The 27,593-nt window shown below is 50.0% G+C and overlaps 1 protein-coding gene across 2 annotated transcripts in view; it reads left to right on the top strand.

Annotated features, from left to right (window-relative positions):
* ptprn2 (protein tyrosine phosphatase receptor type N2) overlaps positions 1–27,593 on the top strand; it is a 1,583,832-nt gene that overhangs the window by 650,158 nt on the left and 906,081 nt on the right. For both annotated transcript variants that reach the window (XM_072508225.1, XM_072508226.1), the window contains exons 8-10: positions 1,824–1,864; positions 18,837–19,195; positions 26,025–26,111. In XM_072508225.1, the coding sequence (XP_072364326.1) occupies positions 1,824–1,864; positions 18,837–19,195; positions 26,025–26,111 (487 nt within the window). The remainder of the gene's footprint in view (positions 1–1,823; positions 1,865–18,836; positions 19,196–26,024; positions 26,112–27,593) is intronic.

The following is a 27,593-nucleotide window of genomic DNA, read 5'->3' as shown; positions in this document are numbered from 1 at the left end:
TTGACATTGAGACAGAGAAGGAGATAGAAGCACAGGTGACAAAAGCATGGTTAAATAGGTAGATTTTAAAGAAGATCTTAAAAGAGAGAGGTAAAGAGTACTGGAGACTGACTTTTAAAGTTTAGGGACGATTGGCAGCTGAAGGCACGGCTGCCTTTGGTGAAGTGACTAAAATTGGGGATGTTCAAGTCAGAGTTGGAGGGGTGCATAGACGGCAAAGGATTGAGCACCTGGATGAGGCTATAGAGACAGGGTAATAAAACAACAACTCCACATGTCCACATACAAAACGAATACCTGTTCTTTAATCTTCCATTTTAGATTCAGATACGATCAAGGTGACCTTTGTACAATGCATCAATGCACTCAGGCTGGTCACTTCTGGATCTGGTATGTTTGGTATTAGCAGCTGAGATGTTGTGAGATGTTAAATAAGAAGAATATTAATGACACCATTCTGGGAGCCTTAGCTTTCAGCGAGGATGTGCAATGAACTGGGTCACTGAACTGATGAAGTCAGACTCCCAGGGAAAATGGTACAAAATAGAATTGCGCAAATGTTTCATTTCAACCTCATTTTAGCAACAGTCATGCTTTTACCAAGTTTTTGCTGCCTGATTTCCACGAAACCTTCCAAATTCCAGGGAATACAACCCGAGATTGAGTAATCTCTCTTTGTAATTTAACCTTTCGGGTTCTGATATAATTCTGGTAAACCTACCTCACACTCACGCTGAAACCAATGTTCCCAGTGATGCTAAAGGTACATAGCAATTCGGCTAACATTAATGGGAACAAGAAGTTTTTGGGGGATAATTGCAGCAAGTGTTTTTGAGAAGCTCTTGGTACAGGCATTGATCTTAAAAGGTATGCGTGTACCAGTTGTTGCTTAATATAAGATCACTGAATATTATAAAGCCCAGGATGCTTGGTTACATTGCTTTTATGGATTCAAAAAATATATAAGGTCTGCACCGATCATGACATTGGAAGCTATAGAAATGCATAGCTGGATTGCACCTGAATTGGATTGTGTGTGTGCGCGTTCTAGCTCTAAGCTCCCCTTCAATGTAAATGGGAGATTTGTTCACCTCGGCTCTGCTTCCATAGAATCATAGAATTTACCAGTGCAGAAGGAGGCCATTCGGCCCATTGTGTCTGTACAGCCCTTGGAAAGAGCACCTTCCCACACCTCCACCCTATCCCCGTAACCCAGTAACCGCACCTAACCTTTTGGACACTATAAAGGGCAATTTAGAATGGCCAATCCACCAAACCAACACATCTTTGGACTGTAGGAGGAAACCGGAGCACCCGGGGAAACCCACGCAACTACAGGGAGAAAGTGCAAACTCCACACAGTCACCAGATGCCGGAATTGAACCTGGCACCCTGGAGTTGTGAGGTAACTGTGCTAACCATTGTGCCTGTGCTGCCCTATCGGTTCTTCGTAACCTGGTCTGGAATTTCTCATGATGAGTTTCTGCTGGTGTCAGAGTCCCAGGAGCTCTTTGAATAATTTAGTAGATAATCTCCCCTGAAAAGCTCAAGGACACAGGTCACCTACCGGTGCTCCCTGCATCAACATCGCCGTGCAGTCCAGCTGAGTTCCAGCACATGGCCATCTTGATCCAAAATGTGATTGCAGTTCAGAGCCTTGTATGCTGGATGACCCAGTCTGTACCACACCAGGTGAGACCAATAAGCCATGGTGGTGTGTGGAGGAGGAGAGGGCTGCATCATTTAAATATTTGGAAAAGTTTGTTTTCTAATGATTTACCTGTAAAATATCCTAAAACCGATGTCCTCCTTCATGTTGACAGAAAAACAAGATGATGAAGTGAATGAAGAGTTCCCTAAGAAGGTTTGTAGATTATTCCCCCATTTTGTAAAGCTGTTCCAGAGATTCGGTGATGCGTTTCGGACTGTAGTTACCAAGAACGCCACAATGGTCACATGTTTGATTATGTGAGCTCAAGGATTTAGGTGCATTGCTCTGAATTATCATCCAGTCACAAATATTGGAAAAAGAAGTGCTTCGTACCTATGTCTAATTCTTCCTAATTGTTGGTCAAAGAGAACCTTAGAGAAAATGTTCGGGTTTATCTTCACCCAGAATCATAGGGGTGAACTTTAACCTCCCCCAGCATATTTGAAGGCATTGGGTGGCTCATTAAATAAAGCATGTGGCTTGCTGCTACCCTATTATGGCGACCCTTAAGTGGCCAATTAGTGGCCACTGAAGGACCGTTTTAAGCTTTTGCCGCAATTTTCCATTCAATTGGAATGGGCTGTTGTCCGGATGTATTCGAAAAGCTGGGGTTCTTCTCCGAAGAGAGGTTTGATCAAAATGTGAGGAAAATTAGATTTTAAAATATTTTTTACAATGTGATTGTCATGTACTGGGAAACAAACTTTAAAAAAATATATATATTTATTGAAGTCTTTCAACAACACAATTTTTCCCCTTACAAACAATAACCCCCCCCCCCCCCCACCACCCCCCCCCCCCCACCCCCACCGTAACAAAATAACACAACATTGCACTGAGCAAGATATATACCTGGCAAAATGGTATATTTACATAGCTTTATACACTGGCTCTCTCCCGCATGTGTCAGTTTTGCCCCACCCTTCATGTTATGTCCTGCTCATCCATCCCCCCAAGCAATCCCCCATTCCCCCCCCCCCCCCCCACCTTCCCAAGACGTCCCCCCCCCGCCCCCCAGGGTTGCTGCTGCTGCTGACCGATCTTCCTCTAACGCTCCGCGAGATAGTCTAGGAACGGTTGCCACCGCCTGCAGAACCCCTGCGCAGACCCTCTTAAGGCAAACTTAATCCTCTCCTGCTTTATGAACCCAGCCATGTCGTTTATCCAGGCCTCCACGCTAGGGCGCTTCACCTCCTTCCACATTAGCAAGATCCTTCGCCGGGCTACTAGGGACGCAAAGGCCAGAATGCCGGCCTCTTTCGCCTCCTGCACTCCCGGCTCGTCCACTACTCCAAATATTGCTAGCCCCCAGCTTGGCTTGACCCGGACTTTCACCACCTGAGATATTGCTCCCGCCACTCCTCTCCAGAACCCCTCCAGTGCCGGGCATGATAAAAACATATGGACACGGTTCGCCGGGCTCCCTGAACACCTTCCACATCTGTCCTCTACCCCAAAGAACCTACTCAACCTCGCCCCCGTCAAGTGCGCTCTGTGAACCACCTTAAATTGTATCGGAGGAATTAACCCTACCCAGGGCATCAGCCCACAGACATTCCTCAATCTCCTCCCCCAGCTCCTCCTCCCATTTACCCTTCAACTCTTCCACTAGCGCTTCCCCCTCTTCTTTCATCTCTTGGTGTATTGCCGACACCTTGCCCTCCCCGACCCATACACCCGCGATCACCCTGTCTTGAATTTCTGCCGGGAGCAACGGGAATTCCCTGATCTGTCGCCTCACAAAAGCCCTCACCTGCATATATCTAAAAGCATTTCCCGGGGGTAACTCAAACTTTTCCTCCAGTGCCCCTAGGCTCGCAAATGTCCCGTCAATGAACAGGTTCCCCCATTCTTCTAATCCCTGCCTGATGCCAGCCCTGGAACCCCCCGTCCATCTTCCCCGGGACAAACCGGTGGTTACCCCTGATCAGGGACCACACCGAGGCTCCCACTGCACCCCTGTGCCGTCTCCACTGGCCCCAGATACTTAACGTTGCCGCCACCACCGGGCTCGTGGTATACTTTGACCCCGAGAGCGGCAGCGGTGCCGTCACCAACGCCCCCAAGCTCGTTCCTTTACAGGACGCCATCTCCATCCTCTTCCATGCCGCCCCCTCTCCCTCCGTGACCCACTTGCGGATCATCGCCACATTTGCTGCCCAGTAGTGGCTCTCTATGTTTGGCAGCGCCAACCCTCCTCGGTCCCTACTGCGTTCCAGGAACCCTCTCCTTACCCTCGGGGTCTTATTTGCCCACACAAACCCCGTAATACTCCTACCTACTCTCTTAAAAAAGCCCTTGGTGATCACGATGGGAAGGCACTGAAACACAAATAGAAACCTCAGAAGGACCACCATTTTGACCGACTGCACTCTACCCGCCAGCGAGAGCGGTAACATGTCCCACCTTTTGAAGTCCTCCTCCATTTGGTCCACCAACCTCGTCAGATTCAGTTTATGTAGGGCCCCCCAACTCCTGGCTATCTGGATCCCCAGATACCGAAAACTCCCCGCCGCCCTCCTCAGCGGTAGGTCCCCTATCCCTCTTTCTTGGTCCCCTGCCTGTATTACAAAGAGCTCACTCTTCCCTCCATTGAGCTTATAGACCGAAAACTCCCCAAACTCCCTTAGAGTCTGCATGACCTCCACCATCCCCTCCATTGGGTCCGCCACGTACAGCAACAGGTCATCTGCGTATAGTGACACCCGATGCTCTTCTCCCCCTCGGACCACCCCACTCCATTTATTAGACTCCCTCAATGACATGGCCAAGGGTTCGATCGCCAATGCAAACAACAGGGGGACAGGGGGCACCCCTGCCTCGTTCCTCGGTACAGCCGAAAGTACTCCGACCTCCGCCGGTTCGTCACGACACTTGCCACCGGGGCTCTGTAAAGGAGCTTAACCCAGCTGATAAACCCTCCCCCGAACCGAAACCTACGCAGCACCTCCCAGAGGTACTCCCACTCTACTCAGTCAAAGGCCTTTTCCGCGTCCATAGCTGCCACTATCTCCACCTCTCCCTCCTCCGATGGCATCATTATCACGTTTAAGAGCCGCCGCACATTAGTGTTTAATTGCCTGCCCTTTACGAATCCCGTCTGGTCCTCATGGATCACCCCTGGGACACAGTCCTCAATCCTCGTGGCCAGCACTTTTGCCAATAACTTAGCGTCCACATTGAGGAGCGAAATCGGCCTGTACGATCCACATTGCAGTGGGTCCTTGTCCCGCTTTAGAATCAAGGAAATTGTCGCTTCCGACATTGTCGGGGGCAGGGTCCCCCCCCCTCTCTTGCCTCGTTAAAGGTCCTCACTAGTAGCGGGGCCAACAGGTCTACGTACTTTCTGTAGAACTCCACCAGGAACCCATCCGACCCCGGGGCCTTCCCCGCCTGCATACTCCCCAAACCCTTGCTCAGCTCCTCCAACTCGATTGGTGCCCCCAAACCAGCCACCTCTTGCTCCACCCTCGGGAACCTCAGTTGGTCTAGGAATCGTCTCCTCCCCTCTTCCCCCACTGGGGGCTGGGATCTGTACAGCTCTTCATAGAAGGCCTTGAATACCTTGTTTATTTTTGTTACACTCTGAACCGTGGCTCCCCTTCCATCTTTGATTCCCCCTATTTCCCTCGCTGCCGTCCTTTTACGGAGCTGGTGTGCCAGCATCCGACTAGCCTTTTCCCCGTACTCATAGGTCGCCCCCTGCGCCTTCCTCCACTGTGCCTCCGCCTTCCCCGTGGTCAACAGGTCAAACCCCGTCTGGAGCCGTCGTCTTTCCCCAAGTAATCTATCCGGGAGTAGGCTTTGTGCACGGGGGAGAAGAAAGAAAATTCCCTGGCCTGCGGTCTTGCAAACCTCCATGGGTCCACTCTCCCCATCTGATCCATAAACCCCCTAAGCACCTTGGCCGCCGCCGGCCTCTTTCCCGTCCTTGATCTGGAGAGGTCCAGTGCTGGGTCCAGCACTGTATCGAAGTCCCCTCCCATTATCAGGCCTCCTACCTCCAGGCCCGGAATGCGCCCCAAATTGCGCTTCATGAATCCAGCGTCATCCCAGTTCGGGGCGTATACATTTACCAACACCACCCACGTCCCTTGCAACCTACCGCTCACCATCACATATCTCCCTGCATTATCCGCTACAATAATCTTGGCCTCAAATGACACATGCTTTCCCACCAAAATTGCCACCCCTCTATTTTTCGCGTCCAGTCCCGAGTGAAATACCTATCCTGCCCATCCCCTGCTCAACCTGACCTGGTCCGCCACCTTCAGGTGTGTCTCTTGGAGCATAGCCACGTCTGCCTTCAGTCCCTTCAAGTGCGCGAACACTCGAGCCCTCTTCACCGGCCCATTCAGGCCCCTCACGTTCCACGTTATCAGCCGGATTGGAGGGGCTCTCACCCCCCCCCCACCAGTCCCGTGTCCGTGGCTCTCTCACCCTCCAGTTCCCCAGCCGGGGGACCTCCGTCCTGACCACCTCTTCTGTGTCCCATTCCCTTTCGGCCAGTGCAGCAGCAACCCTTTCCCTTCCCCCCCCTCCCCCCCCTCCCCTCCCCCCGCTAGACCCCTGTCTAGCTTTTTTGCTCCCCCCATATCACTCCCGTAAGTCAGCTGACACCTGCTGACCCCGGCTTCCCCCGCCGTCCCTTTGACCCCCCCCCCCCGTGTGGGAGTCTCCCAATCAATGTACGTTCCTTCATTCCCCTTCCTGCATTTGATAAGGTTCCCCATGGTAGGCTTATGCAGAAAGTAAGGAGGCAGGGGATAGTGGGAAATTTGGCCAGTTGGATAACGAACTGGCTAACCGATAGAAGTCAGAGAGTGGTGGTGGATGGTAAATATTCAGCCTGGATCCCAGTTACCAGTGGCGTACTGCAGGGATCAGTTCTGGGTCCTCTGCTGTTTGTGATTTTCATTAATGACTTGGATGAGGGAGTTGAAGGGTGGGTCAGTAAATTTGCAGACGATACGAAGATTGGTGGAGTTGTGGATAGTGAGGAGGGCTGTTGTCGGCTGCAAAGACACATAGATAGGATGCAGAGCTGGGCTGAGAAGTGGCAGATGGAGTTTAACCCTGAAAAGTGTGAGGTTGTCCATTTTGGAAGGACAAATATGAATGCGGAATACAGGGTTAACGGTAGAGTTCTTGGCAATGTGGAGGAGCAGAGAGATCTTGGGGTCTATGTTCATACATCTTTGAAAGTTGCCACTCAAGTGGATAGAGCTGTGAAGAAGGCCTATGGTGTGCTCGCGTTCATTAACAGAGGGATTGAATTTAAGAGCCGTGAGGTGATGATGCAGCTGTACAAAACTTTGATAAGGCCACATTTGGAGTACTGTGTACAGTTCTGGTCGCCTCATTTTAGGAAGGATGTGGAAGCTTTGGAAAAGGTGCAAAGAAGATTTACCAGGATGTTGCCTGGAATGGAGAGTAGATCTTACGAGGAAAGGTTGAGGGTGCTAGGCCTTTTCTCATTAGAACGGAGAAGGATGAGGGGCGACTTGATAGAGGTTTATAAGATGATCAGGGGAATAGATAGAGTAGACAGTCAGAGACTTTCCCCAGGTGGAACATACCATTACAAGGGGACATAAATTTAAGGTGAAAGGTGGAAGATATAGGAGGGATATCAGAGGTAGGTTCTTTACCCAGAGAGTAGTGGGGGCATGGAATGCACTGCCTGTGGAAGTAGTTGAGTCGGAAACATTAGGGACCTTCAAGCAGCTATTGGATAGGTACATGGTTTACGGTAAAATGATATAGTGTAGATTTATTTGTTCTTAAGGGCGGCACGGTAGCATTGTGGATGGCGCGGTGTTTCGCAGCTCCGGGGTCCCGGGTTCGATTCCGGCTTGGGTCGCTGTCTGTGCGGGGTCTGCGCGTCCTCCCCGTGTCTGCGTGGGTTTCCTCCGGGTGCTCCGGTTTCCTCCCGCGGTCCGGGGATGTGCGGGTTGGGTGAATTGGCCAATGATGGGTTGCCCTTAGTGTCCAGGATTGCCCTTGGTGTTGGGTGGATGTGTTGAGTTTGGGTGGGGTGCTCTTTCCGGGAGCCGATGCGGACTCGGGGGGGGCCGGGTGGCCTTCTTCTGCACTGTAAATTCAATGGTAATCTATGATTAATCAAGGACAAAGGTTCGGCACAACATCGTGGGCCGAAGGGCCTGTTCTGTGCTGTATTTTCTATGTTCTATGTTCTTTCTTCCCGCGCGCGGAAAAACCCCGCGCCTTCCAAAGCCTGCCCCGCCCCCTCTGGCGCAGCACCTGTCGCGGCCTTGTCTCTCTCCCCCAGCCCATATCACATTTCCTGCGCGTGAATGACCCCCTATATACAACAACCATCACACATCAACCCTCAAACACCCCCCACCCTCACAAACCCTCAGTTAGAGTCCAACTTTTCAGTTTGTATAAAGGTCCATGCCTCCTCAGGCGTTTGAAAGTAGTAGTGTTGGTCCTTATATGTAACCCACAGTCGCGCTGGCTGCAGCATTCCAAATTTGACTCCTTTCCGATGCAGTACCACTTTGGCCCGGTTGAAACCCGCTCTCCGCTTAGCAACCTCCGTGCTCCAGTCTGGGTATATTCGGATCTCTGCATTGTCCCACTTGCTGCTCCGCTCCTTCTTGGCCCATTTCAGGACCCTCTCTCTGTCCGTGAACCGGTGAAATCTCACCACCATCGCCCTTGGCGGCTCATTTGCCTTGGGCTTCCTCGCCAGCACCCGGTGTGTCCTGTCCAGCTCCAGCGACCTCGAAGGGGCCTCCGCGCCCATCATCGCCCTGATCATCGTGCCTGCGTATGCCGCGGCATCGGCCCCCTGTACTCCTTCTGGGAGACCCAGGATCTGCAGATTATTTCTCCTCGACCTGTTCTCCAGGTCTTCGAGTCTTCCCGCCCACTTCTTGTGTAGCGCCTCGTGCCGCTCCACTCTCACCGCCAGGCCCAATAGCTCGTCCTCATTCTCACTCACTCTTTACTCTACCTCCTGGATCTTCACCTCGTGGGCCTTCTGGGTTATCCCTCGTCTTTCAATTACCGCCAGCATAGGCGCCAGCATCTCCTTCCGCAGCTCCTCGAAGCAGCGCTTGATGAACTCCTGCAGCTCCGGCCCACACTCCGCTTTGTCCTCGGCCGCCGCCATTTTGATTTTTTCCCCTCGCTTCTCCCCCTGCTCCAGTGCCGCTTTTTTGGCCGTTGTACTTCTGGTCCGGTCCATAAAAGTTGAAGGGGGACCTCTCTCTTCACTTCCCCATGGGTTGTCGTCAAAAGAAAATTCCGTTGGGGCTCCTCCAATGAGCCCGAAAGTCCGTAGTAGCGGGAGCTGCCGAATCGTGCGGCTTAGCTCCGCATAGCCGCAACCAGAAGTCCTGGGAAACAAACTTGTGTGTGAGTATGGGCTGAAGACATGGACAACACGGTAGCACAGTGGTTAGCACTGTTGCTTCACAGTGCCAGGGTTCCAGGTTCGATTCCTGCTGGGGTCACTATCTGTATGGAGTCTGCAGGTTCTCCCCGTGTCTGCGTGGGTTTCCTCCGGGTACTCCGGTTTCCTCTCACAAGTCCCAAAAGATGTGCTTGTTAGGTGAATTGGAGATTCTGAATTTTCCCTCTGTGTACCCAAAGAAGCGCATGAGTGTGGCGACTAGGGGATTTTCACAGTAACTTCAGTGCAGTGTTAATGTAAACCTACTCATGACAATAATAGAAAGATTTTAAAAAAAGATTAAGACAGTTAGGCTGCAAATGTCAGAACACCAACATAGGAGGTGTGAAGGCAAGTGATTGAAGTGATAATGAATGTGGGGCCAGGGAAGCAGCTTTACAGGAGTTTACATTAGGCAGATAAGAGAAGTGATTTTAAAGTTGACTGTTTTCAAAGGAAACATATACAATTGGGAGATAGTGGGCTGGATTCTCTAATAATGGGGCTATGTCTGCACGCCGGCATGAAAACCAGCGCCAACCACTCCGGCGTCAAAGGCCCCTGAAAGTGAGGAAGTCTCCCCTTCCTAGGGGGCTAGGTTGGTGCCGGAGTGGTCCCTGCAGCTCCAGCATGCGCCGAACGGCCAGCATGATTCCGCGGATGCGCGGTACGGCCGGCGTATTTCCGCGCATGCGTGGGGGTTCCCTTCTCTACGCCGGCCCCCAGGCAATATGGCGGAGCCCGACAGGGGCCTGGCGCGGAGTAAAGTAGGATCCCACGGAACCAGCCCATCCGGTGATTTGTAGGCCCCGATCGCGGGCCAGGGCACCGTGGGGGCCCTCCCCCGCAGTTGGATCCACCTGCACCCTCTCCAGGACAGCCCCTGCACACTCACCTTCCAGGACCTGCCGTGTGGGACCTGAGTAACCCACGCCGGTGGGACACGGCTAACCTCGTAGGCCACATGGCCCATCGGGGCCCGGAGAATCGCCGGGGTGGGGGGGGGGCGCTGTCAACGGCCCCCGACTGGCGTGACGGGAATCCCGCGGGCGCCCGAGAATCGGCGCCGGTGAATGGGGAAGCTGGCGGCGACGCATGACTCTCACGCACCCCCGAGGATTCTCCGACCGCCCGGCGCGGGGTCGGAGAATCCCGGCCAGTGAGTTTACTTGATAAATATAGGGTCAAATTCTCTGCTTCTTGGTGCCAGCAGTGAGAATTGCGATTGGGCGGAGAATAGTGTGGATGTGAAAAATGGTTATTTGCGCCCAGCGCCAATTCTGCCACCATGCTCTGGTCCCCGCTGACAGCGTTAATGAAGTTTGTGCCCTGCGCCAGTAGTCCCATGCAAAACCGTAGTTTGTATGGATTTAAATCTCATTAGTAGGTTGGACACTTCATGCTCCGCCCCTCCGCCATGCTCCATCCCTCTCAGGCGATTTGGTGCAAATATTTACTCATCGGAACTGGGTGCCATGCCTGTTGAAGGAAGGTGAGAGGCTAAAGAAACTCCCTAAGACTCTCAAACATTGTTGGGCATTCTGGGGGGAATAGCGGGAATGACTTGGTGCCAGGTCTGTGCATTCGGGGTGTCCCCCTCGGGATCAAGGTTGCCTGTCTCAGACCGCCATTGCTGCAGTATGTGATTTAAACACACCCCTATGGTGCTACCTCTCCTGGTTGTTCTCACTGCTGACTGATCACTGTGTCCTGTAAATATTCAGAGAGCTTCTGTTGTGGGAGCCCACCAAGTCCACCCCCCTGGAAACCCCAGCAGTAACATCAAGGGAATGTGCGTGGCCAAGCTCAATCACTGACCCACTAGGTGTCGGCACTCCTCAGAAGCGCAGCCCCACCACGGAGGAAATAGGGGATTAGCAGAGCTCACTGCAACCAAAGATCACCTGCACCGTTGTCTTTGAAACCCTCCATGGCACGTTGCCCCTCTCAGTGCAGAAGCCTCACCAGTGACCCCCCCCACCCCTCAAGATCATGAGCTTTCTCCTCCTGGTAATGCTGGCAACACTGACTATCGCCTCCAAACCAGGCACTGTCCGGGGGGGGGGGGGGGGGGGGGGGGGGGGGGGGGGAGGTTTAGTCTGCTGCCCACTTGGCATCAAGCATTGTGTCCACTTCACACTCCAAATTGGGAATGGTGGGGGGGGGGGCTAGTCTTCTCCGAGCCATCGTTGTGACTCAGTGTGTGTGGTGAGTGGAGCACTTAAAAGCGGCTCCAGCTTGTCAGGCTCTTTACCGCTAATTCCCGCCCCACCGGTTACACCACCCGCTGGGCTGGGAATTGCTTCCAATCCTCGCCGGCAGAGTGCTGGCCCATTTGCATGTCCTGAATCGCGGAATGACTACTGCCCCCAATGGAAACACGAATCGCACCCTATACAGTTCCAGCGTGAACATGTCTCCCAAATGGAAAATTCAGCCCATAGTGGCCATAATGTAGTTTGAAAGGGTTGATCAATTGTGGGCAGTGGAGCTGCTAAAGGACTGTAGAAGCAATCGAGTGGAAAATCACTGTGGCGGGGATTCTCCCTTCTGGGGACTAAGTCCCCATGTTGGTGGGAAAACCGGCGCCAACGACTCCGGCGTCAACAGGCCCCAAGGTGAGGAATTCTTGAGGAATTGGGGGCTATTTGGACGCTGGAGGGGTTGGCACCGCTCCAGCCGACGCCGAAGGGACGGCGTGAGTTTGCGCATGCGCGCAATCGCTGGCGGGTTCCTCGCATGCACAGACTGGCTGGCGTATTTTGCCACATGTGCGGGGGGTTCTCTTCTCCGCGCTGGCCATGGCGGATCCCTACAGGGGCCGGCAGGGAAGGATGAAGTTCCCTCACGGCACAGGCCCGCCCGCAGATCAGTGGGCCCCGATAGCGGGCCAGGCCGCCGTGGGAGCCCCCTGGGGTCGGAACACCCCGCGCTCACCCGAGGACCGCCCCGCCGACTTACCTGCCAGGTCCCACCGGTGTCAAAGGTGAGTGATTCATGCCGGCAGGACTGGCCAAAAACGGACGGCCGCTCGGCCCATCGGGGCCTGGAGAATTGGCGGAGGGGCCGCTGCCAACGGCCCCCGATCGGCATGGAGAATACGGCAGCCAGCGACGGGGTGGTGGGGCGGGATTCGCGCCGCCCCCCGGGGATTCCCGGACCCGGCGGGGGTCGGAGAATCCCACCCTGTATGTCCAATCACTGTTTGTTGATGTACCATTTGTCAATGTACTCTGTCAATTATTCTTTTGTCTACTATGTAAGTACTGTGTACGTTCCCTTGGCCGCAGAAAAGTACTTTTCACTGTACTTCGGTACATGTGACAATAAATATCAATCAATCAAACCAGACCTGATGCAACTACACCACTGACCTCACGATCCCCCAACAACCACCCAGACCTTACTTGACTATCCCCCGACCACTAAACTACACTCCCCAACTTGACTACCTCCCTGACACGACTATCCCTTCAAACCAGACCTGAATACCACCCCAATCACCTATCTGCCCATCCAACCCTAATACCACTTGACCAGACCTGACAACCCCCTGACCACCCTATTTGCCCCCACTGACCTGACCTGATTATCCTTCCGACCTGACTACTGCTCGGATCAGAACGAACAACTAGCTCGCTTCGACCTGACTACACCTGCATACCTGACTACCCACATCCCGACGACTCTTTCAACCACCCGACTACCTACTTGATCCAACTTCACCCGACCAGCTGTCTACCCTTCCGACCACCTGACTGATCCTCCGACTAGACATGACTACCCTCAAACACCCGACTACCACCTGACCTGACCACCACCCTACTTCCCTCCAGGACTGGACCGATCTCTCCTGACCCGACCCAATTACTCCCAATCATCCCACCACCCCTCTCGACCCGACTAATCCCCTGTCCTGACCCAACTATCCCTGCTGACCCGTATACTCATTCTTCACCCACCTACCATCTCACTCAGCGTACTCCCTTTCCCACCTACCTGCTTACTCACCTTACTCTTATACTCACTTATCCACCTCACCCACCTACCTACCTACTTACCCACCTACCCATTCACTCACTCATCCACCCATTCATCCACTAACATTAACATGGACCTTTAAACTTTTGTTTTTCAAAATTAGAGTATCCAATTCTTTTCGTTTCCACTTAAGCATGGCCAATCCATTTTCAAGCGCAACAGCACCAGACCAGCATTGCCCCTGCTCGGAACATATGGGCCAAACCTCTTTGTTCCCTCTCGTATTTAATTGTGTAATGAACTTACTTGTGGTGTAATTGATGTTTCTTAGTTGTCCCCCTTTCATTATGTTACTGAATAAGCCCACTTCATTTCACAGATGTGTATCCAGCACAGCTTATTTTCCAGTTGAACTAAACATCACCAGCTGGTCACATTGAGATCCAAAAAGATGAGGTGTTGGGCATCTTGAAAAATATTACGGTAGATAAGTCCCCAGGGCCTGATGGGACCTACCCCAGAATACTGAAGGAGGCTAGAGAGGAAATTGCTGAGGCCTTGACAGAAATCTTTGGATCCTCACTGTCTTCAGGTGATGTCCCGGAGGACTGGAGAATAGCCAATGTTGTTCCTTTGTTTAAGAAGGGTAGCAAGGATAATCCAGTGAACTACAGGCCGGTGAGCCTTAAGTCAGTGGTAGAGAAATTACTGGAGAGAATTCTTCGAGACAAGATCTACTCCCATTTGGAAGCAAATGGACGTATTAATGAGAGGCTGCATGGTTTTGTGAAGGGGAGGTCGTGTCTCACTAACTTGATAGAGTTTTTCGAAGATGTCACAAAGATGATTGATGCAGGTAGGGCAGTGGATGTTGTCTATATGGACTTCAGTAAGGCCTTTGATGAGGTCCCTCATGGTAGACTAGTACAAAAGGTGAAGTCACACGGGATCAGGGGTGAGCTGGCAAGGTGGATACAGAACTGGCTAGGTAATAGAAGGCAGAGAGTAGCAATGGAAGGATGCTTTTCTAATTGGAGGGCTGTGACTAGTGGTGTTCTGCAGGGATCAGTGTTGGGATCTTTGCTGTTTGTAGTATATATAAATGATTTGGAGGAAAATGTAACTGGTCTGATTAGTAAGTTTGCAGACGACACAAAGGTTGGTGGCATTGCGGATAGCGATGAGGACTGTCAGAGGATACAGCAGGATTTAGATTGTTTGAGGATTTGGGCGGAGAGATGGCTGATGGAGTTTAATCTGGACGAATGTGAGGTAATGCATTTTGGAAGGTCTAATGCAGGTAGGGAATATACAGTGAATGGTAGAACCCTCAAGAGTATTGAAAGTCAGAGAGATCTAGGTGTACAGGTCCATAGGTCACTGAAAGGGCAACACTGGTGGAGAAGGTAGTCACGAAGGCATGCGGCATGCTTGCCTTCATTGGCCGGGGCATTGAGTATAAGAATTGACAAGTCATGTTGCAGCTGTATAGAACCTTAGTTAGGCCACACTTGGAGTATAGTGTTCAATTCTGGTCGCCACACTACCAGAAGGATGTGGAGGCTTTAGAGAGGGTGCGGAAGAGATTTACCAGAATGTTGCCTGGTATGAAGGGCATTAGCGATGAGGAGTGGTTGAATAAACTCGGTTTGTTCTCACTGGAACGACGGAGGTTGAGGGGCGACCTGATAGAGGTCTACAAAATTATGAGGGGCATAGACAGAGTGGATAGTCAGAGGCTTTTCCCCAGGGTAGAGGGGTCAATTGCTAGGGGGCATAGGTTTAAGGTGCGAGGGGCAAGGTTTAGAGTAGAGTAGATGTACGAGGCAAGTTTTTTACACCGAGGGTAGTGGGTGCCTGGAACTCGCTACCGGAGGAGATGGTGGAAGCAGGGACGATAGTGACATTTAAGGGGCATCTTGACAAATACATGAATAGGTTGGGAATAGAAGGAAACGGCCCCAGGAAGTGTAGAAGATTGTAGTTTAGTCGGGCAGCATGGTCGGCACGGGCTTGGAGGGCCGAAGGGCCTGTTCCTGTGCTGTACGTTTCTTTGTTCTTTGTTCTTTGGCCTAGAAAGCAGTGATGAACATATTGTAGAAACTCTCTCTTCTTCACCTCTCTCACTCGTCTTACTGCAGTCCATCTTTGGATAATTAAAGTCACTTAGTATTAAAGACCGGTGATCATAGAATCATAGAATCCCTACAGTGCAGAAGGAGGCTATTCGGCCCATCAGGTTTGCACCACTCCTCTGAAAGAGCATGCTGCCATGATATTCAAACGTACATCATAACACATACATAATGATAGACAGACCAACGGACCAATTAGCACACATAACACGACAGCCAATCACAGACAAGAGCAGACACAGTATAAAACAAGAAACACGACACTTCCTGGGTGGTCCATCTGGAGACGGCACAGGGCCAGGATCTCATAGCAAGACACTCACACAGTCACAACGTGCTGAGTACCAAGTCTGATGTATAAATAGTTTAATGGAATAAAACTGCGTTGTACCAATCGCAACCGTGTTGGTTCGTCTGTACCTCAGAGCACCCAACACTTCACATGCTACTTAGGCCCATGCCTCCACCCTATTCCCGGTAGCCCCACCTAACGTTCTGGACACTAAGGGGCAATTTACCAAGGCCAAACCACCTAACCTGCACATGTTTGGCCTTTGGGGAAATCGGAGCACCCAGAAAAAACCCACACAGACACAGGGAGAACATGCAAACTCTACGTCGACCGTCACCCGAGGCCGGACTTGAACCTGTGAGGCAGCAGTGCTAATTACAATTTCTATAAATTTGTGCACAAGATCTTAACCTCTAGCTCCTTTCTACATTTTGGTCTATGATAAACTCCCAATAGATTGACTGGTCCTTTCTTTTTCTTTAAATGAATTGACACTTTTATGTAATTAGATGTTTTGAAAAACTTTGGGGGCGATTCTTCGGGGCCGCTAGTGATGTCCCGTTGAATCGAGTGTGAGTGCCAAAACGGGATTCTTGCTGGGCGTCAAACCCATAGTGAATCTCCCAACTCCGATCAGGTTCTCGCCTAGAGCAGGTGACAACATGCTGACTAGGATTTACATTCATTTGAATGTGGTTATTGGGCAGGAAGCCTAATTCACCGGCCTGCTGGATGCTCCCCAGCCGGGAGTCAAGCAGGCATGAATTGGTACAGGTCCTGACAAGTGATGACCTGGTGCCTTGGGTTATGAGGGGGGGGCAAGGGGGTGAGTACTCTTTCTACACTTACCTCCAGGGTGCCATGGGGTGTCCTTCAGGGAACGTGGGATTGCAGGGGGGGGGGGGGCTTTGGCTGTGCTGGACTGGAGGGGCTCGGTTGGAGGGCTTTCCCGGGATGGGGGTCATGTGCCAGATCTTCCCTCTGTAGTTTTCAAAATGTTTAAACTGTATTTCAGCATGTCAAGTTGCAGTTAGAAATGTAACCCTCTGAGGTGTCGGAATACTTTGATGTCTCTCCAGCATGTCAAGTTTAAAGATCTGTCAGAAGAAGGTGAAAGTCTTCCCTCTGCGTAGTAACCTTTTGAAGACTCTCCCAGTATGTAAAGTTCAGAGATATGTCAGATGAGTGCGAACATGTTCCCATTGATGTGTTCGAAATCTTTGAAGTACTTCTTTTCACAGTAAATTTCATTCCCCTTTAATTTTTTCAAGTTATGACGCATTCTGAGAAGCCTAAAAACTTAATTGTTTACATTCAATTTCACCGTCCATTACCTTTCCAAGCCTCTTGATTGACATTTCCAGGCTATTTCAAAGGAGGGAATGACGTTTGTTTATATAGCTCCTCGGGTCCATTAACTCTGAAGCGTCCTCTTTTGAGTAGGTGTTCTTTCTAACTGCAGTTCTTTTAAAGAGGCTGTCTCTTTTAATGAAGCTGAACAGCTTCCTAGAAAGAGCTGCCTAGAACGTCACATGCTGGGTGAAGCATCGAAGGGTTGCCACTCATTAAAGGGTAAACTTTAACTTACAACTTGACACGATAAAAGACCGTTGAAAGATTTTCAAAGCTACAGAGGGAATATCTGCATCATGATCCTCTCCCAGGAAAGACCCCCAACCAGAGCCTCTTCAGCCCAGCCCAAACCCCCACGACTCACACCTCCCCTGAAGGACCCTGGAGGCAAATGTAGTGAGGGTACTCACCCCCTTGTTTGCCCCCCCATCAGAGCCCACAGCACCAGGTTGACACTACCAAAGTGGGGGGGCCTGAAAGAGGGAGCTGAATAGGGGGGCCGAAGAGAGGGGCAGAATGGAGGGGGCTGAAGGGAGGATGCATTTTGTATCCTATAGCAGGTTCCACTCATTTTGGGGAGGGCGGCAGCCTTGCCGGTGATTCGGTGGGGGGAGGGTCTTGCCAGTGAATGAGAGGGGCCCTTGCCAATGATCCAAGGCAGGGGCCTTGCCAGCCATTGGGGGGGAGACTGAATTTAACGACCGTGCCCCAATCATGGTGCTGGGTGTCACGGGGGCGGGAGGGGGGGGGGGGCGGGGATTGATGGGAGACTCTTGCCACTGCCCGGCAGTCTGTGAGGTACAGCATGCTCGATACCCCCCCTGTCATGATATTCAGATAATCATCATGGTGCAAACATACATACACACTGATGGATAGATCAACAGACCAATCAATACACACACAACATCAGAGCCAATCACAGGCAAGAGCATACACACTATAAAACGGGGAACACGACACTTCCCACTCATCCAGCAGGAGACAGCTCAGGGCACAGAGCTCACAGCAAGCCACTCAGACATTCGCCATGTGCTGAGTGCTTCTCCAAGACAGTGTTAGGGCTAGGTCCACAGGTTAGAGGGTAATGAACGAACCACAGTAACCAGTTATTATTGTTAGTAATAAAACTGAGTTGTACCATCCGCAACCGTGTTGGTTCGTCTGTGTAGCAGAGCACCCAACACGACACCCCCTACCCTCCAACTCCTCCCCAAGCCCACAGAAAAGCCCCCATGGCCTACCTGGCAGCCTACCCATGGGTGTGACCCCTTCCGCCACCAGTAGCAGAATACTAGCGGTGGTGGGATGAGCCCTCACTTGAAAGCCTTGAAGGCTGACCTCACTTTCCTACCCCTGACTTAATCGGGGAGGGGGGGCTCTTTACACCGTGTATTCCTACCCAATGAAACACCGCACCAACTCTCGCCCTGCGTGCATGCCAGCTATCGGGGGTGGCGAGCATTAAATTTTGCCCAAGTATACAACACTTCTGTCCTTTTCTATATTCAGGTTTGTCACTGCAGCTGATTCTAATATGTAAAGAAAATAGTGCTTATTCTGAGAGTGGTAGATTTTTCACTGTTGGGTTATTTTGTGTAGGTGCTCCTTTTATTCCTGTACTTCATCACCATTTGATAGTGTAGTCTAGGAGGTAAATGAAGTTATTCCGAAGCAGTTTGGTGATGCCATGAATAAATGGATGTGACGCCAATAACTTAAATGCTGCACTGCTCTCTGACCCCTGCATGTTATAATGAAGTGGAGTGTTCGAATTGAACAAATGCAGCGACTGATAACTTTGAGGATGTTTGACTTCAGGCACAACCGCTTGGAATTTTAAGTGAATGCTATGTTTATTCAATTGGATAACAATGGATAATGGCATTAAAAATGCTCCACGTGGTTTAACGTTGTATTGATTAATCCTTCTCACAGAGCCAGCCTTTCAAAGCAGAGGATGAGAGCAGTGAAGTCAAGAAAAGCCTTGCTGATATTCTGGACCTTGACTCCTTATACAGCCCCCCTCACAAAAACCGAGTCAAAACCTTTGGCTCCTCAACTAAAGGGAACGTCGGGATCGAAAATGTGAAAAGCAACACCATCACCAGAGAAGTGAGCAATACTAGGAAGTCTGAAGGCGTCATGTTTGGCTCGGAAGAAGAGCCAAATGAATGGGTTGAAGCGAGCCTGACATTCAGGGAACCTCAGAAGAAGAACTCTCAGATGGGAGATCAGCAGCTGGATGTAGCATCGTCCAAAACTAATCTGTACGGCTATATTGTGACCCAGAAAAAGTAAGTATTGAGGATATTGTCTGCGTAACATACAAACATAACGAGACTGTGAATGAATTTCAATGCCTTATGTTAGATTCTCTATCTGGTAGAAACATGCTCATTTGATCCTTCAGATTTCTCCACTGGTTCCCTTTCCTTGCTCTTTCTGCCTTGATAGAGGTGACTCATACAGGGGTACTGTCATGTGAGAGTACCTTTTAGAAAAGGATGTTTATAAATGGATATGTATATAAATATCTGTAGTGAGAGTACGTTTAAGAAATGGGTCTTTACTACAGCAGTGATGTCAGAGAGTGGGTGGAGCTGGGCTGTCTCAGCTTTTTACTTTCGTTTTAGGCTGTTTGCTGCAGGGTGTGTTTTAGTTTCGTTTTCAGAGCTGGATAGCTGCAGTCACAGCCAGAAGGTGTATGAGTCTCTCTCTCTGTAATTTACAGACTGAAATGAAATGAAATGAAATGAAAATCGCTTATTGTCACAAGTAGGCTTCAAATGAAGTTACTGTGAAAAGCCCCTAGTCGCCACATTCCGGCGCCTGCTCGGGGAGGCTGTACGGGAATTGAACCGTGCTGCTGGCCTGCCTTGGTCTGCTTTAAAAGCCAGCGATTTAGCCCAGTGTGCTAAACCAGCCCCTCAGTACTCTACTGCTCTCAGTAGTAATTTTAACCTGATGTGCTTCTGTTTAAAGTTTTTTTTCCAAGTCTTATGGATGCTAAAAGGACAGCTTAAGGATTACTTAGTGTTGTATTCTTTGGGGGTTGTATTTGAATTAATGGTTGCTAAGATGTTCATTGTATGTTTTAAAAAGGTTAGCTTGTGTTCATAGAATAAACATTGTTTTGCTCTAAAAAATACTTTTCCATTTCTGCTGTAACACACCTATGGAGTGGGCCGTGTGCTCCCCATACCACAATCTATTAAAAGTTATGGGTCAGGTGAACTCCATGATACACTTTGGGGTTCTCTAAACCCTGGCCCATAACAGTACAATTCCATGGTTGCTATAATTGAGGAATGGGCTGAATGGATGAAGCGGCCTGTTTCAATTTCCAAGCTACTGTCAGTTTCCTTACGACTGGATTTGGCATGAAAGGAGCGGAGGTGATTGTTGAAGGGCTCTACTCTCCATCCGTCACTCTCTGAAGACCAAGAGACGAGTAACACTGGTTATCTGTTAATCCAAGAGGTTATTTCAAATGAATCGGTTTCACCACTTGAAGTCAACGAGCAATTTACCAGCCGCGAAGGCAAATAGGAATGGGGATGATTTCAGAGAGATGTCAGTGGAAGCTGACCCAGCGCAGCACAACACAGGGAAAAGGGGACAGCTTTGGGTTAGTAAGAATCCATTCAGCATCAGGCAGGGCCGCTAACTGATTCTAGGTCATTTTAAAGCATAGATTCAGCCCCATGCTGGGCACCACCCCTTAACTTGATGGGACTCCATGAGGCTGTCACGTGATTGCCCACCTCCATCAGCTCTCCAGGTCCCGACCTTCATTTCATTCCTGCAGGGGGATCAGGACCCAGGAACAAATGTTGTGCCCCTTGAATCAGAAATATTGGTAAAATGCCAAATATGTTTCTTAGTGCTCACAGTCTATTCCAACCATATGAAACCTGACTGACAAGCTGCTTGTCTTCTGATGAGTCCATTGCTGATTCTGTAAAAGTCAAAATGGATCTCAGCTGTCGCAGAGAACAATAGGTCACACTCACTCTGTGAGAGGCGAGGTTTGAATGAATCGTAGAATGATACAGAATAGAAGGTCACTCAGGTTGCCATGTGTGCCAGCACTTTGGAGAAGGTACCCAATTAATCCTTGCCCTTCCTCCATGACTCTGAGTTTTCAATTTTTTATTTCTACATAAAAACTGTATCTCTGTTCCACAAGACATATCCGCAGTGGCAATGAGGCAGTGCCTTCAGCTGTTATTTAATAGAGTCATTACGGTAAAGAGTCATTACGGTAAAGAGAGGGGCTATTTGGCCCATCGAGTCCGTGCCGTATCTCTACACACCTATCCAGTTGCTGCCAATCCATTACTTTAACCGTGTTTCCTTGCACATTTGTGTCTGTCAAGTGCCCATCTAATTCACTTTGGAAATTATTGATTGGCCCTGTTTCCACCACCCTCGTAGACAGCGAGTATAGAAATCATAGAATCATAGACATGTAACAGGTTTGGAAGGTGCATTCAGCCCATCTGTGTGCCTCAGTCAGCAAACAGCTGTGCAGCCTATATCCCACTTTCTACCCCTGGGTCTGTAGTCTTGTAGGTTATGTCACTTCAAGGGCACATCCAATGTGATGAGTGCTTTTGCCTCTCCTGCCCTTTCAAGCAGTGTGTTCCAGATACCCACTGCCCTCTGGGTAAAGAACCTTCCACTAGAGTCCCCTCTAAATCCCATACCCCTCTTCCTAAAGATGCCCCAACCAAGGAGAATGGGTGTTCCTATCCAGTCTTATCTAGGCCCCTCATAATTCTGTACACCTCAATTAAATCTCTCTACGGCCTCCTCCATTCCAAAGTGGTTGTTACCATTTATTATGTAAAAATGTGCTTCCTCACATTCTTCCACCATTGGGTATTTCTTGCCCAAAACTTTAAATCAGTGTCTCCTAGTTCCTGTACATTAGCTGGTGAAAACAGCATTTTTTTGTCTACCTTATTTAACCCGGTGACATAATCTTCTTCACCTCTATCAGATCTCTCCCTAACCTCCTTAGCTGCAAGGTGAACAATCCCAAAGCTTGCTAACCTAACCTTGTAGTTAAAATTCCTCAACCTTGGAACCATTCTGCTCAATATTCTCAGCATCCTCACTTCACGGTGGCACTGGGCAGCAAGGTGGAACAGTGGTTAGCATTGCTGCCTCACAGAGCCAGGAACCTGGGCTCAATTTTGGCCTTGGGTCACAGTCTGTGCGGAGTTTGCAATTCCTCCCTGTGTCTGTTTCAGTTTCCTCCGGGTGCTCCGGTTTCCTCCCACACTCCAAAGATGAATGTCGAATTCACCTAACAAGCACGTCTTTTGGTACTTGTGGGAAGAAACTGGAGTAACCGGAGGAAACCCACACAGACACGGGGAGAACGTGCAGACTCCGCACAGACAGTGACCCAAGCAGGGAATCGAACCCAGGTCCTTGGCGCTTGTTAGATGGATTGGCCTTACTAAATTTCCCCTTAGTGTCCAAAGGTTAGGTGGGATCACGGGGATACAGCAGGGGTGTGGGTCTAGGTAGGATGCTCTTTCAGAGGGCCTGTGCGGGCCGATGTGTTAAAAGGCCTTTTTCAGTGCAGTGGGGATTCTATGATTCCTAACATGTGGTGAACAGAATTGGATTTGTTTATTCTTTTGGAAAGTTGAGCCTGGTGGCATTGAATTTGTTCCTTGGTCTTATCATCTAGATCGATGAGGATGTATGTTTTGGCTGAGCTTTCAAATTTACCTTGGGCAAAATCTATTGAGGGTATAACCATGCAAAATGTTTGTTTAAAACTTGCGCCTTCATCCCACAGTTCACTAACATTTATTGTCGCTACAAATCCCCATAACAACAACAACAACCTGAATTTATATGGTTAAGAGGTGGAATTCTGCCAAGCCGCCTATGGTGTGTTCTATGGCAGGCATGGGGGGGAGAATATGGTTTCAGGCCGGTGTGAATTTACAACGGAATCTTACATTGGTGCCCGCCATGGCGGGTCAGAAAACCCACCAGAGGCCAGCATGAACCTCATTTGCATTCCATTTAATAGGGCATGGATGTGGCCCGACCCCCCCACCCCCACTCCCACGCTAGATTCTCCATGATGCCGGTGAGAAAACACGCCGGTGTGAAACATGTTCAGAACAACGTGGTGTGTAGATGGCGGGACTCACCTGAATAATTCCTCAGGCTGCATCCGGAGATCAGGATGGAGGCCGCCTGCAATCCTGGAACCCGGAACAGTGCAGCAGCTGTTGGGGGGGGACCAACAGCAAATCTGCAGGCGGACCTTCCAGATTTGGTTTCCTGGAGCTAGTCCATTGATGCGCAATCAATTACTCTCAAGCCAAGGTGAGGCATAACTGAAGGCTTTAATCTGCTAGAACTCTTCCCCAGCAGCTTCGATACAGAAAGTGAAGGCTGCAGGGACGGAATTGGTTCTTATACTCCGCCTCTCAGGGCGGAGCTATGTACATCAGCCAATGGTAGACTCCTGGGTCTAACCAATGGTCATCCACCTCTTAGGTACCGCAATACCTGGTATTACCACATCCATCTTCCAGCCACCTGAATGTTCCTGAAGATCCAGCTTCATTCTCAGGAGGTCCATCTTCCGGCCTCAGAGAGTTCTCAGAGATCCATCTTTATTTTCATGAGATCCACCTTCTTCCTTCAACTGTGGTCAGTAATGTTGGGCGTCTTTTCAATGTGACACTCAGTTAGGTCGGCAGACTGCATGACATCCAGGCCTGCCCTACTACTAAATATGGTGTGGATCACCGGGGTACATAATCAATCAAGTTGGGGTTGGAGGGTTTGGAGTGTTTCCTTCCCAGCCTTGCTAAATTGGCCCTTAATTGGAAAAAAAATAATTGGGTACTCTAAATTTATAAATTAAAAATAAAAAAAATAATGGCTGGGAGCAGCTAACCCTGGTTATTTTCATTCCTCCGTTGTGAATGTGAAGAATAACTGTAAAAGCCGTACGACTGGCCTGGATAAAATCAGGTAACTGAGCACCAGCCAGGCACTGAACCTATTGTTACTTGTGTTGCTGTACTTGTCTATCTGTCTATCTGGTGGGCAACAATAGAAGGGGTAGAGAGGACCTTTAACTAATACCTAGGATGGCACAGTAGCACAGTGGTTAGCGCTGTAGCTTCACAGCGTCAGGGTCCCAGGTTCCATTGCCGCTTGGGTCTGTACCGCGTCTGCACCATCTCCCCGTGCCTGCTCCAGTTTCCTCCCACAAGTCCTGAAAGATGCGCTTGTTAGGTGAATTGGACATTCTGAATTCTCCCTCCATGTACCCGAACAGGCGCCGGAATGTGGCGACTGGGGGCCTTTCACAGTAACTTCATTGCAGTGTTAATGTAAGCCTACTTGTGACAATAATAAAGATTATTATGATTATTATTTTTTTTAAATACCAGTAGATGCTGTTAACATTCTTGAAAGGTTTTTGTTCGGCATCTTGTCAAAACCCTGTTTGCTTATTACTGGAAATGTTCAACGCACCTGGAACTTATTTTTGGTCACCGTAAAATCAAGAATATTGTTAGTTGCCTTTTGCTAAAACCTTCTGATTTCTAAATGACTGACATGAACTTAAATGCTTTACCATTGCACAAGTTTAGAATTCCTTCGTGAGCCACATAAAGCTTCTGCTAAATTTTATAATTTCACCAGCACCCACACATTGTAAATTGTACTGCCCTTTTAGTGGACGAGTTCTTTGCATGACCAAGGTTTGCCATGTACAATATTCCCGAGGTTGAAGAGATGTCCAGGAGAATGCCAAGGGGCTGGATTTTCAAACACTTGCGGGGGCGAGGTCAGGCATGGGGGCTGCTTGAGAATAGTACTCTTGGCCTTCCAACACATTGGTGACATGCTGCACTTTTCAAAGGGCGAGTCAGAAACCTGCATGCCTCCAAGTAACTGGCAGTTAAGAGCTTATTAATGGGCTGGCAAGGGGCAGAGTTGAGGTCCTATAAAAGAATGAATTACAATGGGAGTTGGTATAAAAAGTTCCATTCCAATACTGTGCGGACAGCATGGTAAGTAAGCTGAAAAGTGACAATTACTGGTGAATTATTTTCCACTCTAGCACTGATATCTAAGTGCATTTATTGAAACTAGGTGCAAACTGCCTTTCATTGTGCAGTAATTTTTTAGACTAAGGCATTATGCATGTTAGCTTGTAAACCTTTCTTTTACAGATTGTTAACAACAAATTGTACTTAACAAATAACATTTTGCCTTGGAAGGTTCACAGTTGCTTTTTTCGGATGTTCTTGGTGATGCTAAAATGGATATTTTAAAGTCTGACTGAATATATTAATACAGCATTTAAATCAAGTGAAGCGTAGTATTTATATTTTAGGCCTTGATGAAAGTTAAATGCTCTTAGCCACATTGGCACTTATGGAAAATCTAAGTTTGAGATGTGTTGTGCAAGATGCATTGTGCTAGTTAACAAAGGCTTTTGTATCAGTTCATTCCTTTTTCCTATCAGTCTTGTGATAGCAAGGAATAATGGAACTATTAACATTTGAAAATCTCAAACCTCCTTCCCCTGCATGATAAACATCCTGAGCAAACCACCACCCTATATAAACTAATTTATATGGACATGATCATGGTTGACTAAGGGGAGGTATTAGAAGAGGAGCTGGTTTTAAAATAATAAAATACTGAGGTAAAACAACAGGATAAATCAGAGCAATAACCGTTGCAAAATCTTAGTTTATAGAAATAACATTTCAAATGGGGCAAAGTCCTACAAATGATGTTAAAATTAAATTATTGATAAGCCCAACTCCAAAGATTTTTAGTTTTTAATAAACACAGACTGACTATTGATGTATTGTACCTCTTATAACTATTCCACTTACACCTAATTGTTTGATTGGTGGAGAATTTAGGTTATTCATCATACCTTACATGCCACCTGATCCCAATTCTCTTGCCATTAGCAGTGCAGTGTGACAGGAATATAATGCGTTGCTGCTTGCAGTCTCTCTGGCCAAAGGTGACGATCCAGTTGGGACCTTTAGCTCAACAGCTATTAATGAACTCTATCACTGATGCTGCATTTTTCCATCTCAACAGCCCCCTGAGTGTGGAGAAAGGCCTGGAATTAATGGAAGATTTGGCACATCTTCTGAAGCTGCAGATTAATGTATTTGAAGATGTCAGGTATGTATTCTATCTCTTACATTATTGGGTAGGTTGTGTGTAATATAAACGCTTCTGCAAGATAACTGAGTGATGTGAATGTGGAAGCAGTATGAAGACGAGAAAGCCTCCTAAGAAGCTAAAATCAACCTGAAAAAATACTTTTTTGGCCCATAAAATGGTTTTCGTCTAATAGGTTGCCACTCTGGCATATTTCCTGGGCTGGATTCTCCGCTCTCCGACGCCGAAATCGCACTAAGTGTACGGGGCGCAAAATCCATTTTGACGCCAATATCAGGAGCGGCAGGGCAGCACGGTGGCGCAGTGGGTTAGCCCTGTTGCCTCACGGCGCCGAGGTTCCAGGTTCGATCCCGGCTCTGGGTCACTGTTCGTGTCGAGTTTGCACATTCTCCCCGTGTTTGCGTGGGTTTCGCCCCCACTACCCAAAAGATGTGCAGACTAGGTAGATTGGCCACGCTAAATTGCCCCTTAATTGGAAAAAATGAATTGGGTACGCTAAATTTATTTTAAAAAAATATCAGGGGCGTCATTCTCCGACCCCCCAGAGGGTCGGAGAATGGCCGTTGGCCGCATTGAATCCCGCCCCCGCCGGTTGCCGAAGTCTCCGAAGGGAGAAAAGTCGGCGGGGCGTTAATGTCGCCGCTGCCGCGCAGAATGTCACGGGTCTGCGCGAGGCAGCCGATTTCCGGCCTGCCGATATTCTCCCTTCCGGATGGGCCGAAGTCCCGTCGACGTGATGACCGTTCACGTCGACGTAAATTAAACCTCCTTTTCATCGGCGTGACCTGGTGCTCCAGGCTCACGCCGACCAGCGTGGAGGTGAGTGACGGCCTGGGGGGTTGGCTCTGGGCAGGCAATGGCGTGGCCGCAGTCTGAATGCGTGAGGAGAGGTGTGTCTCGGGTTGTGTGTGTGTGTGTGTGCGGCGGGGAGGGGGGGGGGGGGGGGGTGGGGTGGTTAGAGTAGGCTGGGCTCCGGGGGAGTGCCGGGAGGGGGTCCGTGCCGGGGAGGTGGATGGGGGGTCCGTGCCGGGGTGGAGGTTGGGGGGGGGGGTCCGTGCCGGGGTGGAGGTTGGGGGGGGTCCGTGCCGTGCCGGGGTGGAGGTTGGGGGGGGGGATCCGTGCTGGGGTGGAGGTTGGGGGGGGGGGTCCGTGCCGGGGTGAGGTTGGGGGGGGGGTCCGTGCCGGGTGGAGGTTGGGGGGGGGTCCGTGCTGGGGTGGAGGTTGGGGGGGTCCGTGCTGGGGTGGAGGTTGGGGGGGGTCCGTGCCGGGGTGGAGGTTGGGGGGGGGTCCGTGCTGGGGTGGAGGTTGGGGGGGGGGGGTCCGTGCCGGGGTGGAGGTTGGGGGGGGTCCGTGCCGTGCCGGGGTGGAGGTTGGGGGGGGGTCCGTGCCGTGCCGGGGTGAGGTTGGGGGGGGGTGTCCGTGCTGGGGTGGAGGTTGGGGGGGGGGTCCGTGCTGGGGTGGAGGTTGGGGGGGGGGTCCGTG

The sequence above is a fragment of the Scyliorhinus torazame genome, chromosome 6 (genome assembly GCF_047496885.1).
Source record: "Scyliorhinus torazame isolate Kashiwa2021f chromosome 6, sScyTor2.1, whole genome shotgun sequence".
Taxonomy (NCBI): Eukaryota; Metazoa; Chordata; class Chondrichthyes; order Carcharhiniformes; family Scyliorhinidae; genus Scyliorhinus; species Scyliorhinus torazame.
This window is presented reverse-complemented; position numbering and strand designations above follow the sequence as displayed.